At 44.3% G+C, this 13149-nt stretch overlaps 1 protein-coding gene across 3 annotated transcripts; it reads right to left on the reverse strand.

Annotated features, from left to right (window-relative positions):
- Positions 1 to 2072: 2072 nt before the first annotated feature.
- LOC308057390 (N-alpha-acetyltransferase 20-like) lies at positions 2073 to 10899 on the reverse strand. 3 transcript variants are annotated; one of them, XR_013925248.1, is made up of 5 exons: positions 10820 to 10899; positions 6065 to 6124; positions 4391 to 4526; positions 2890 to 3035; positions 2073 to 2407 (listed from the first exon to the last, which is right to left on the reverse strand). XR_013925248.1 is itself a non-coding variant. In XM_080411500.1 (3 exons), exons 1-3 carry the CDS (start codon positions 4582 to 4584, stop codon positions 2322 to 2324), a joined length of 426 nt encoding a protein of 141 aa, XP_080267626.1. In that variant the 5' UTR covers positions 4585 to 4711; the 3' UTR covers positions 2073 to 2321. The 3 variants fall into 3 exon arrangements, 1 of the variants encoding a protein (XP_080267626.1); XR_013925249.1 differs by lacking the exon at positions 10820 to 10899 and having other exon boundaries at positions 6065 to 6482; XM_080411500.1 differs by lacking the exons at positions 6065 to 6124; positions 10820 to 10899 and having other exon boundaries at positions 4391 to 4711.
- Between the last annotated feature and the right edge of the window lie 2250 nt (positions 10900 to 13149).

A 13149-nucleotide genomic window follows, 5' to 3' on the forward strand; every position in this document is an offset into this window, starting at 1 on the left:
CACCTACACCAACAGAGCTCTCCTAAAGCACACCTGGAGCCATTCATACCCCAAGTCAACATCTACAGCGGAACTTGGCCACAAGCTTTGACACAATGTCATTTTGCGGTCAAACTGGTGCACACCAAAAAATTAGTAAAACGCACCTCCTCCTCTGCCACGTCAGGTATCGTGCTCCTTCAGTTCAGCTGTAACTGTTACATTATTTCCCAAATGCAAAGCCAAACAGAGCAAATATAACCACAGCATGCTCTTTAAAAAGCAACTCTGCGCAGGCAACTGTTCATTGTGTGTGACCAAGGGAAGATGTGACCACGGCCCTTCAAACTTTCGGGATGCCTAGGCAGGACTAAACGGTGCTTGCAAACAAAGAACATGCCTGCTCGTTAAGACAGGCTGGTCAAGTTTACCACCAAAACTCTACATCAGCATTTGCCACCCCTGTCCAGCTTTGGGTAGCCAGAGCTGCACTCGGATCACTTGAAAGCATCTCCCAGTAGCGGCCAGTACTAAGCTCAGAACTGTACCTCCCTGACACCTGCATGGAGGAAAACTCAGACTGTGCCCCCTTCTCCTTAAGGTGCCTTAGAGCTTGTGACAGGAATTTCATCCACTGCTTGGAAAATCTCCAAGGTTGCAGCTTAAGGGAACCAGAGTTCCCTGGGTCTCAGAGTAATTCCAGAGCTAAAGCGGTGACAGACATCAGCTCTAGGTCAGATGATACATGCCAGCACTCACCACTGACCCAGGGTGGCAACCTGCTCCCATCCGCTACCTCCTGACCTAGGAAGCCCCTTAGGGAATTACAGCAGCAGTTTGCCAATGGAAAAACCACAACAGCACGACACGGTGACTCAAAGATCTAAAATAGACCCCTTGCGCCTACAGAAGCTGGTGCTAAAAACACAACAGGTGAACGAGAGAACATTAACTGCCATGACTGATACTAGAGCAAACCTCACTGGGCACTTAAGGAGAACAGCAAAGCCAGAATAGTAGCAAAAGCCTGCGTGCCCGGGACTGTAATAAAAGAAAAAACCCTGCCTGGAGATTGTTATGAGCACAAATAATACACATCCTCTTCAGTTGCGATCTGAGTTAAGACAGACAACAAATATCACAACACACCCATATTGATTAGTTGCAACAGCTTGCCTCTCACCATGTCTGTTATGGGTCACAGGTTCTCCCGCTTGTCTCAGCTACGTTGGGCACCAGTTGCTGTAGCTGGAGCCCAACTCAGGCAGCCTCACACAGGGCACCCGCTGCTGCAGCACAAGCAAGCTATCAGGCTGCAACAAGGCTTTTACCATCAGTCAGATTCTACTGTCTGTGCTGTTTCTCCTTCCTCCAGGGATGGGATGGGATGGGATGGGATGGGATGGGATGGGATGGGATGGGATGGGATGGGATGGGATGGGATGGGATGGGATGGGATGGGATGGGATGGGATGGGATGGGATGGGATGGGATGGGATGGGACCCCCTCCATCCAAGCCCCTCTCCCACACTCCTCAGGGCTATTTAACTACTTAGCGGGAACGAGCTACAGCTGCTCATCATCCATGTCCCTCAACCCACTGCCTTGGAGGCAAGGTCACAGCTGCATGTTATCAATACTCATCAACCCTCTGCCTTCACTCCTCTGCACTCCAAGAAATTGCAGGGAAGACGGTGACAGAAACCTGTGTTGGAACTAAGTGCCTGGTCAATGCCTCCAAGTAACAGCAGCTGTGACATCCAGACAGACTGTGAAGGGACAGATGGATCCAAGAATTAAATTAGGGAATGAGGTAAGTAAAAGGCACAGAGAAACAGAGACCTCTGAGTTCTGGAGAGTATATTTTGATGTACCCAATTTCTGGTTTTGTGGCTCAGAAAGAACAGAGCCCAGGTTTTGTCGCAGCAGTTATATGGCTGCAAAGGGAAGGCGAGAGCCAGCAGCAGAACTTCCTGGAACCTTCTGTGTAGGAGCAGCGGCCAGACGTTTTCAGTTTCGGAGCAGGGCTCCGTGGGAGTGACAAAGTGAGGGGACTGTTTTGTGGCCGAGAAGGAAGACCATGACACCACCATACAGGAAGCAATTCCATTTTAATAGTCTCCAAAGTGTCACGGTTCGAAAGGAAGAACAATAGGGTAAGAGCACGAATATGCAGCCAATACCGACAGAAGCAGCGTTGGTAAGCTTCTCAATATTGCTTTTTGGTATTTCACAGGGAAAAACATTGAGCCTAATATTTCTCATCTGTAGAGTTCTTGGGGGCTTTGGGGAGAAGGAAACTGACACTCTTACTAGGTTGTCTGAGAATCACAGTTTACGGTTACTCAATGTCTTCTGGTCTCACAGGATGAGGCAGAGGTATAATTGATTTCTTCTCTGTAACTCTGCAAAGAGCTTTCCTCGTACCTATGGCAAAAGAAAATAATGCTATTATGAAAGACAGTCATTGCACAAAGCCACGTTAAGTGACTTCTCTATTATGTTAAGATCATTTTTCAAGAAGATTTCCTAGAATATCTTGAGTTGCAAGTGACCCATAAGGATTCATCAAGTCCAACTCCATGCTCCTTGCGGGACTACCTGAAACTAAACCATATGACTAAAAACATCATCCAGATGCTCCCTAAGCTCTTGACAGGTTTGGTGCCCTGACTGAACGCCCTTTCAGTGGATAAGATTTTCCTAATGTCCAACCTGAACTTCCCCTGACGCAGCTTCATTCCGTTTCCTGCAATCAAGTTTCCTAACTGATGTACTCTTCAGTAGGAAAAGCTATCTAAAGCAGAATGCAGAATCCCATTCATCAACGACTATCTGAACTTGTACAGGCCCAGGAACCCTCAACACAAGAACCTTTCCATTCAACTTAAGGCACAACAACCACTTACCGTAAGCATCTTCATCTGGCTCTCCACTGCTAGCAGAGTAGCGCTCCGATACTGTCCGGTACACACGGTAGCCGAGCTGCTTATACATATTTACTGCAACCCGATTTGATACTCTCACAAAGAGATCAACGAAAAATCCACCCTTTCTTTGGAAACATAAAACCAAAGAAAAACCACAGTAAGGAACAGCAGGTGAATATATTGCTAAATAACCCATAACTTGTAATCTGACCAAGAGCAGGTCTGATGATGTCATATGCTAATCAAACACCTTTCACACTGCAGTAACAGATGCACTCCTTTCCCAAGGGACAAATCTGGTATAAGTTCAGATTTTATTCTATTTTTGTCATATAACCATTCTTTTATACCAGCCTGTAGATTCAAAGTTATGAACAGAAAGAACAGGGCAAGCTAAGCACTCGCACAGGTCTCATACACATAAGAAATCTTTCATTTAAAAAAAAAATAATCTAAAAATCCACATTTTCAATTGCATTGGCTTAGGGACTGCCTCCTTCAATGTGTGTGGCAGGGGGCAGTGGCGGAACGGGTCACAAAGTTCAGTCACCTAACACAAGGCAGCCCTTCTCCTCACAAGGCAGATTCCTCAATGTGCAATTTTCCCATTTTACCGATTACAATGGGGTTGCCCTACCACCATGAGTTCAGGACATTTCCCTGTGGGTTCATTTGATGCTCAATTAAATCTTCAGCAAGTACAAGCAGCCAAGCATGACAAAAAGTAAGCTAAGGTACTGTCTGCCATACAGAATTGGTTCCAAGGCTGCCTGCAGGAACTGCAAAAATCTCACGATCACTGAACAAGCACGCTGGAGACCCTATGGGAAAGTGTTGACCCTCCATGAAACTCTCTTGCTGTCAAGACAAGGACCTTTTTCTATACAGTATCTCTATTAGAATTCAGGCTACATGCGGCGAATGAAGAGACGGGCCGCAGCTTGATGCAAGCAAATGTCAATTTATTGTACAGAAGCACGAGGTTTTAGACACTTTCAGAAGCTGTGCGTTTGAAACAGATTGGTTCTTGAAGCTAAGCCTTGCATACTAGGCAATCCCTGATTGGTGGTTAGCTGCCATCAATTAACAGCAAGGTGTTACCTTTCCTTGGCGCCATCCTTGGCGCCATCCGTCTCCCACCCCCCTGTGCTCTGCAAACATGCCTCATCATGTTAATTGTTGTCTAGACAAGCTCGAGCACATTCCCCTCAGCTAACTGATTGCCATGCATGGTCCTAGTTTCCAGCCCGCTCCTGCAGCTACACCCTACTCATTCTGGCAAGTTAGCTTTCATAGAAACCCTGAGATCTTACACCGCCACATGACAGTTTTAGTCTTGTTCTCTAATTACAGGGAATCCTCAGCGAATCAGAACACTACTTAAAGCAAAATTCTGGGTCTCTTTCATGCAAGTCAAATACCTAAGCCATGTCAGTTGAGAGGTTACTTTTAGAAGATTAAAGATAAGCATGGTACTCACACTTCTGAAATTTCTCCCAGTAGTTCCATCAATTTAGCAGCCAAACCCAGCTGTTGAAATTCCGGTGCGACAGAGAGAGCAGTAACATGTCCGTGCCACTCTTCCCCAGCCACAGAGCCTTCCGCTTTACCCAGTACTGCGAACGTACAGAGCATCAGAGCGGTAAGGAGCACCTTGGGAATAATGCACCACATGCAGCCACATGACTTTACAAAAAACCAAGCAGTCTACAAACAAACATTGCAATGATTGTGGTAAAGGCTTAAGCAGTGATTCTAGGCTATTACTCAGTGATTCAGCAGCCACTAAGTTTCATTTTGACGCAGTATTACAGTTTTTTCTTTGTTAGTATAAATAAATAAATGGATCTCCACAAATTCATTGTTTGAGGTGTGACTTCCAAATGCAAGTTTTAAGCAATTCTCTTGAGTCTTTAAGTGAGCGGAATTCACGACCGAAGGAATGGAGGGCTAGAAGCCCAAAACTCACTCACCATCCCAGCAATTACTGAAGACTTTTTTTGACTATGGGGCAATAGAGCTTGGGACGCTTTGCCAATGTGGCAAGAGAAAGCAAAGGCCCTGGAAACACTGGACGTTTAGGGAAAAATAAAAAATAAAAGCAGGGATGGGTGTGTGTTCTTCATAGTTCCTCTCCTTTCTACACAGAGCCAAGCTCCTGTTAGCTCGTTAATGAATATGCAGACTTCCACAGGGCACTGCTAAATAAGCAACTGATGTGGTGGGTACAGAGAAACCTTCCGTACAGCAAACGCTTTAAGCTTTACTGTTAAACACTTCATTTCCTGGGTCCCTACAAAGACTCCCATTCTGTGCCCACCTTCTCAAACCCCCCAAAAGAAGGGGAATAAAAACAACTGGAAGGAACAAATACATATATATATATACACACACATGTAAAAACACGGCGAATCTCTGTAATTAAAAAAATTAGGAAAGGATGCAATCATCCAAGTAATGAGGAGTTAACTGATGCGCTGCATCGGACAGTCTTGTCAAACTCATGCTGGTGAAACTAAGCTCATACCAGTTGGTTTACTGAAACACTTGTCATTTTGATTCAAGTATATGTATGCTAAGACATTTGGCTATAGAGTGAGTGCAAGAAAATACATTTTTGCACACTACAGCAAGAGACCTGCAAAGGGCCACGGTATAATATGCTTCAAAAGAGTCTGTGGTACAAGAAATTCAGCCTCATGGGCTGCTGGCTCAAACACACTGGTGGAACACTGTATAACTGGCCATACGCACGGTTTACACGGAGTGTTGTATGCAATGCACATGTTTAACTAGGTATTTATGGTTTAAGACCTTTTTTAGCTCCTAAGGCAGGCAGCCAGCAAAGATGTTTTCAAGAGTTAACAAGGAACAGAAATTAAAGGAGTTGCTGGTTTTAAGAAGCTGACTCATCATTGTTTTGAAAAATGGCACCATATGGATCACTGTTAATGCGCTTGTAGACAAAGCGAAAGACCTTGGGTTGCGGGCGGCTGTGCAGCTCTGTCTTAATCTTCTGAGGGTAGGTATCTTCTGTCAGTTGCTGCCGGGTGTCATCAACAAAAAGAAACAGGCTATAGTCTTCTGGATTGTCCACTCTAAACTTTTCAGCACAAAGCTGACATACATCTGCGGTAGTGATGCAGGGTCTTACTAGTAAGGTCTTTCCTGTACACGCACTGTTAACTTCCTGGAATGCAACACGAAGGTAGTTCTGTAGAATGAGAAAACAGACATCAGAAACAAAACCTCCAAACCTCATCCTCTGAAAACAGGAAGCTCAGCAACAAACAGCAATCCTCTCTATGTTCTAGTTGTGAAACGCACACCAGTGATTCCTGTACATTACAGCCACCTTGTGAATTGACGTTGGTGATAAGACTGTGGCAGGCATAACAAATTCATAAGTTGACATCCTCCTTTCCTTGGCTCACATTCTAACCCTGCAATTACAAACGAACAGATAGCAGTCTTAAAGCCCCATTGAAAACATCAGTGGTTTTAACGGGACTGGGTGTTTGGCCTTACTAGGAAACTAAATGCTGTGAAGCAAAATAAACATCAGAGGCTGTAGGACAAGGCCTCAAGAACAAGAGTCCAAGTACTGTTAGCCTGATGAATAAGACTTGTAGGGCACAAGCCCTGGGAGCCAAGGAACAAGCTAACTGCAGACCCCTGAGCCGTTACAGCTGAGGAGGCAGCCAGACGGACAGAGAAACAAGTAGCCGGATAAGGGAACGCATAGTGCTGATAAGGAACTTTGCCAATCACGAAAGCTGCGTAGAAAGAAACCCCCTAATCTTAGAATAGGAATTGTTGCTATGATAAGGTAAACTAATCAGTTCCTATTGTTTAAACGGTGTGTCTTAAATGTCAACCAATCAGTGTGTAATATGTAGAAGGTAGAGACGTATATAATTGTAAGAAAATCACTAATAAACTGACATCTTGCTTGCATCAAGCTGTGTCCCGTCTCCTCATTTGCCGCAAATTGGTGACCCTGACATGATCCAGTGAAGGATCCGACGTGGAGGGGCTCTTGAATCACCTGAGCGACTTGCAGCGAATCCCACAGAACTTTGAATGATCCGCTGAAAGGAAGCGGGAGCCGGCCGGCCTGAAATCCCTCCGGAGTTGAGAGGTGAGCTGTGGGAAATGCGTAATGGCGAATCAGGCTTCGTCCCCAGAAAGAGACGTTTATGAGCTTATGAAAAGTCTCCCTAACAAACATGAGAAAAGTATTTCTGGGCATGACCTTAAAGCAATGCTCAAGTGGGTGCAAGTAGATATGCCCGCAGTGACTGCATCTACAATTTTTGCACGGGAACTTCAGAACAACACAGGGGTGAAATTGTGGGATTCTGTGACAAAAGGCAATACTGAGTCCCACTGTCTGCTCTCTTCATGGAGAGTTATTTTTGAAACTATGAAAGCACAAGAAGAAAAGGCAGAGGAAGGAGAGGAAGAGGAGTCGCATGCTCTTTACCAGCCTCTAAGTCACAGTGCTCTAAACCCCTGGGTGTCAATGCAGTTGAGTATCCGTCAGAGGAAGATCCCTTTGACCCAGGACTGGCAGACCCTGAAAAAGGATCTGATTTATACTCTCCTGATCCACGCGATCTGTGGGCAAAAATAAAGAAACAAGCTTTAAGGGAGGTGGATTTAGAAATGGCTAAGACTATAGTTGCTCCGGTCTTGTACACTCAGGGTCGGGCAGGGGGACCACCTCTTTCTTTTTCGGTTGTTAGGGAACTGCGCCGCAAGAGGCAGCATGCCCAAGAGATGATGCTGCAACTGCTGGTCAATACTATTGAAGAGAAGCTTCACACAATATGTTCATCATAAGGAAAAAGAAAAAAACCCAACCCTCTGCCAGCAACACACAAGGGTGTTGAGCCACAGGTTGCTGCACGATAAACCATTCACACTCTTTATGCTGCAGCATGCAAAAGGCAATCCATTTTCATGCAGGACATTTCCATCACATTAACCGATGGCAACTTAGTGTCTGAGCCTGATGTAACCAAATTTCATCTAACAGGCTTAGAGGGAGGCAGAAAGAAAATTTACTCTGCAACATTAAAGTAAAACCGTATGATCACGAGGCAAAAGCTGGATCTTTTTTCTCTGCTGAAATTCACACATGTGCACAACTGATAACATAGATTAATTCTAAACAAGTCCTACAAGCAAACGCAGTTCTACCATTCAAAAAGTATTTAAAAAGTAAAATAAAAAGCAACTGGAAAAAAACACACCCAACCACAAAACACTTTTGGACACATGAGCAAAGCAGCCTGCCATCACGTGTTTTTTTGCAAAAAACTAACTGCAATTAGAAACTAAAAGCAGTAAAATGAAAGGAGATGGGAAAAATGACAGTAAGAAAGACCTGTTTATTTACTGAGCTGATACTTATGTTTGTACGCTGAATAAATTAAGCATGCTAAATCACAATAGCAAAAATTCACGTTTCCTAAGAACAAGCTGTTAAAAGCTAAGACTGAGAAGAATGCTCATATGACTTCAGTTCCAAAGAGCACTCTGGGTTTTTAATAAACTTTTGATAGCTTGCAGACTGAAACACTGGAACTTTGCAACAGCTTTTAAACCATTAGGACTGAGCAGAACTAATCCATTTTTGTTAGCCGGTGTGAAGAAAAAAATAAATAAAAAAAATCAAATCAGCTCTAAATAAGGCAAAGCACACTACAGTTTCAATTTCTAACGTAGCTAACACACAGAAGACCTGTTTTTCGATGCTTCTAGATGGACAGGATTGCTTCAAGGAGAGGCTGAGGTTTGTGCAAATGCCTGTAACTCATATAGTAAGTATCAAAATTCTTTATGCAGTATCAGCAAGTTGTATTTCATCATCATCAAAATACCGGATTTTTTGCTTTTCCATCCTTTTGAGGGAGGGAGGGAGGATGAAGGCCTTTCCAGGACCCAAAAGCTGGTGGTAAGGCTGTGAGACAGCACCACAGACATGTAGTGACCACATCCTGGTTCAATGTGGGAAAGATGAGTTGAGCTGAAGCTGTGTTACACATACCTTGTAGGGAAGGTGCTTCATGTCAGGACTGCAGATGTTGAGAAGGGAGATGGAAAACTGGCATTCTGGGCAGGCAGCAAAGTGCTTGAATTTGTGCCAAGCATAGCCTGGAAGCGGAGCGACCTTACTGATTTGAGGCTCTCTTTCAAAGAGTCAAAGGAGCAGCCCTGGACACAGCTGGTGCCAGCTCTTCCTGTGCTCCCCTGCATCTTCCAGCATCCAGCACGGCGTCCAGCTGTACAGGTAGCTTGGCTGAAGTTCAGTTGCTGAGGAAGAGAAGGTGAAACTGAATACAAGATCCTGCTGAAAAAAATCTTCTGTCATTTAGTCATCCAGCAGAAATACAAAGGTGATTAATTTTCCTATTAAGCATAATATTTTGCTAGAAAGAACAAAGACTCAAGCTACTTGAATGTGACACCTAACTACAGGTAAGCAGAATATAAAATGGATCCCAGTAAGATGGACTAGCTTTGTGCACTTGCCACTGTGGATAACTGGCTAGCTGAAAAGGGTCACATAGCCATAGTCCAGCTGGCTGGACAAAAATGCACATGGCTCTCAGCTTATCTGAAGTAAAGCAAAATACACTGTCTTTGGATGTTTTTGTTACACAATAACAGGAAGATTTCGGTGGGAAAAGAATGTTGCAGGTGGGAACAGATAACTACAGAAGAGAAACTAGGGGCGGACTTGGTATTTAGGCAACTAACCAATAATGAGCTTAACTTTTGTAATATGTATGAGCTAATTATAACAAGGCATAAAAGGTGACTGTAAGAGACAATAAACGAAGTCTGCTGATCACTCATATTGAGTGACTGTGTCTTCCCTCTGTCGCGACATGCCACAGTTTGGAATTTCTGTTTGTCAGTTCTCCTGTTCCTAAGAGAGGCATATTGTGGGAGACTGCTGCTTTTCCCAGCTCCTTCCTGTTCAGTGATGTGCTGTGGTTGTTTGCATGGACACTGATAAAGCAGAAGGAGCCGCAAGTGAAAGGTTTAATTACTTCCTGATGACCCCATACCTTCATTTATCAAGCTCTTAGCTCCATCATAACATATTGACGGTTGTTGTTAGCCTCTCCAGCAGCTTTGCACTGTGGTATGGACTGTAAACAACCAGACACAAAGGAGTAAATCCTTTCTTCTCAATTCCAACATCCTCCTTGCTTCAGTTCGCAAACTGATGCATCTGGACAGACAGCAGCACGCCTATCTACGTAACAAACTTTTCCTATATGAAAGGCATGCAGACTTGGTTTTAAAAGATAAAGTAATCCCGACTGTTTTGTTATTCTTCAGTTGGAGTTACTGCCCTACTCTGAAAGAGCAGTAAGAAATGGGAGGGGGGAGAAAAAAACCCCACAAAACAAACTACAAACATGAAGACATCCACAATACAGAACTCTACTCCTTGCTTAAACTTTCAAATTGTAGGCAAGCTTTTCTGCCAAGTCTCCTCTCTATTACCCACGGTAAGCCACCAATCGCTACTGGGGAGTTGTGATGATTTATACCACTGGAAATCTGGGTTTGTTCTTTTTAACAGCAAAGCGTACAAAGAAGCTGAATCGAAAATACAATTTGGTCTGTCCTCGCTCTGCACGACTTAAATACAAAGGACAGTGGGAAAGCTCCATTATTTAGTGTTTCCTTTATACCATCATAACCACACTCTGTTATGAAGTGGAAAGACTTTGAAACAGAGGCAAATTTGCCAGCCATCTTCTCAGCACTGCTTCACACCACTTGTGGCCCCAAGGAAATCATTATGAATCGTACTTCTCAAATGGAGATTTCCAACAAAACAACCATCCCCTGGGCTTTTTTTCTCTTCAGCCTAAAGCTCTACCTGAAAATCATCAACTGAAGGCATTGTTCTGTTAGTTGTCCTCCTCTTGTGCCATTGCCGGAGAGTATCTCTAGCTTCTGGGCAGCCTGGTCTTCCTGGAAGTTCTTGATCAGCAAAAGTGCTCCATAAGCATATGCCAAGGAATATCCTCCTGTGAAGGACAGCAGGGGAAGAACAATTCAGAGTGGTTGCAAACACCACGCCAGTTCCAACGGGTCACAGTCAAAAGTACAAACGATTTCTGTTTGTTTTTTTTTTAATAAACAGACGCACACATACACGAAAGTCACTGCATTCTATGGCCAAAATATTTATACGTAAAGAAAAACAGCTTACTTGCCTGCAAAATACTGGACAGTGTGTTCTCAGCTGCTAAGAGCCGTGCAGTGGTTGCCTGGGCTCCATATTATCAAAGTGGTGCAACAGTATCCATCTCTGGGTCCGCTAGCGCTGGGGGTGGCCGGTTATTTAAATGACCAGTGTCGCTCCTTTACTCCTGAGTGTTTTTACAAAGGTGGAACATGAGTTTTCTTCTAAACAGTTTCCAAACAGCGATTTGTTTTCTTCCTGAGCTTCAAGTGGGGATCAAACAAACACAGCTGTTTAAACGACATAAAAGACCATCTACCACTGTTCAGGAACTTAAAAGTGACCCCCTTAGTGGCAACAAAGCAATGACCGAGCGTGTGATTTGTACCTGGAAGCATCCCAAAGGTTTTGCTTTTGTTTTTAAAAGGCAGGCTGTGTTTGTTCACCTATGTCCAACACTACATCCAACTAGTTCAGGAGGCAGCGTGTACAGCTCTCCAGACTTCACCTTTATTACATGAGTGGAGAACAAAGTACAGCCACAACAGAGTTGCCGATGTACAAAAGGAGCTGCAGGTCACAAAGGAAAAGGACTCTCAGCAGGAGGCAACAGTCCTCAGCAACCAGGAGAAACAGAAGACAGGCTATCATATATTTCTCTTGCTCTTTAAGTAAACTATTTGAGTGGGAGCGTTCAATTAAGAGGCAGCACGGTCTATTTGTGGAGTCATTCAGAGATGCAGTCTATGCTCACAGTAGTGCTTTCTGTATTACCGACAGCATCCTCTCGCTTTCATCTCTGTGACGAGTTCAATACGTGGAAGACACGCAAGACCCACCAGACAAATTGGAAAATACATTTACATTTGAACCGCACAACCCCAAAGCACTAAACAATTTTTCCTGCACCGTACAGTTTAACTAGTGCACAGACAGGGCCAGCCAATAGATGAATGACTTTTGCTACATTAAAAACGACACGACTTAACAGCCCAGTAAATATTTCTGCCTTTCAAGCGTGTTAATGATCTCCAGCTTCACATCTCAAGTATTTTCTGTCCTAAGATTCCTGAACAATGCACCCTGCACACAAAGCAGGGAACAGACTAGTACTGAACCGGAGGAAACCCGACACAGTTCTGTCATGCATATCGGCATGTAAAAGGATACAGCAATTTCAGCAACCCAAGAGACAGCAGAAATGGGACGTATACACATATACTTAACTCACAGCTGAGCTTGGTCACAAGAACCTTTGAAACTTCCTCATAAACTGATAGATTCTGGGGCCTACCAAGGGCTGGCAGAATACCTCTTTGTTAAAACCACCACCGTGAAAACAAAGGAGGGAGATTTCCTTGCCTCTAGCAGACTTCAGCCATTGTTCAAGAGTGCCTTAAGAAACATATTCCTAGGCCTCATAAAAATACTCTGTGAGAAGCAAGTATCGGGCATAAACCAGGATCATTAAGGGGGGCAACATTCTCAAAAGCACTCTCCCCAGAGGGGCAGAGAATTCCCCCAAAGATTTTACAAAGCACCTAACCCGGGTCCCATTCCAGGTCTCACAACTCAATTGAATGCTGCAGACCCATACATACTCTCGGGACATTTTCAGGCACAGAAGGATAACCACAGTTGGCACCCGCACAGCCTATGTTTGCTTGCTAAGTCAGGGCGCCTCCTCCTTCTTGGCAGAAAACAACATACTCCCTCCTAAGACGTCGGTAGATTCCCAGGTCACTTGGGGCTGTAACTCTGCAAGCTAACCAGCCTTCTCTTATTTTAAGGTGGAAATAATTACAAGGTTCTCTTGTTACACTACCGCCATCACCGACTACATGACTCCGTCAAAAGGGTTTCTACTCAAACGAGGTGAGGAAGAATCCCCCTTCCCCAGCCCTCCACTCAGTTCTAATAGCAGTTGATTACCTTCTCCATGCAGCAAAGATGGGTCCAGCAATTCCACCATGTATTCAGTTTCAGTATCCAGCTCCAGCGTATCACCCTGGGCCAGCACA

This window comes from Falco punctatus, assembly GCF_963210335.1.
Source record: "Falco punctatus genome assembly, contig: scaffold_28, whole genome shotgun sequence".
Lineage (NCBI taxonomy): Eukaryota > Metazoa > Chordata > Aves > Falconiformes > Falconidae > Falco > Falco punctatus.

Bases quoted from the DNA above. Each gene is read 5' to 3' on its own strand.
- LOC308057390 (XM_080411500.1), bottom strand. From the start codon at position 4,584: ATGTGGTGCATTATTCCCAAGGTGCTCCTTACCGCTCTGATGCTCTGT. The intron at 3,036-4,390 runs GTGAGTACCATG...ATGTTTCCAAAG, and splicing joins CTGGGAGAAATTTCAGAAGT to AAAGGGTGGATTTTTCGTTG. The intron at 2,408-2,889 runs GTAAGTGGTTGT...CTTTTGCCATAG, and splicing joins GCCAGATGAAGATGCTTACG to GTACGAGGAAAGCTCTTTGC.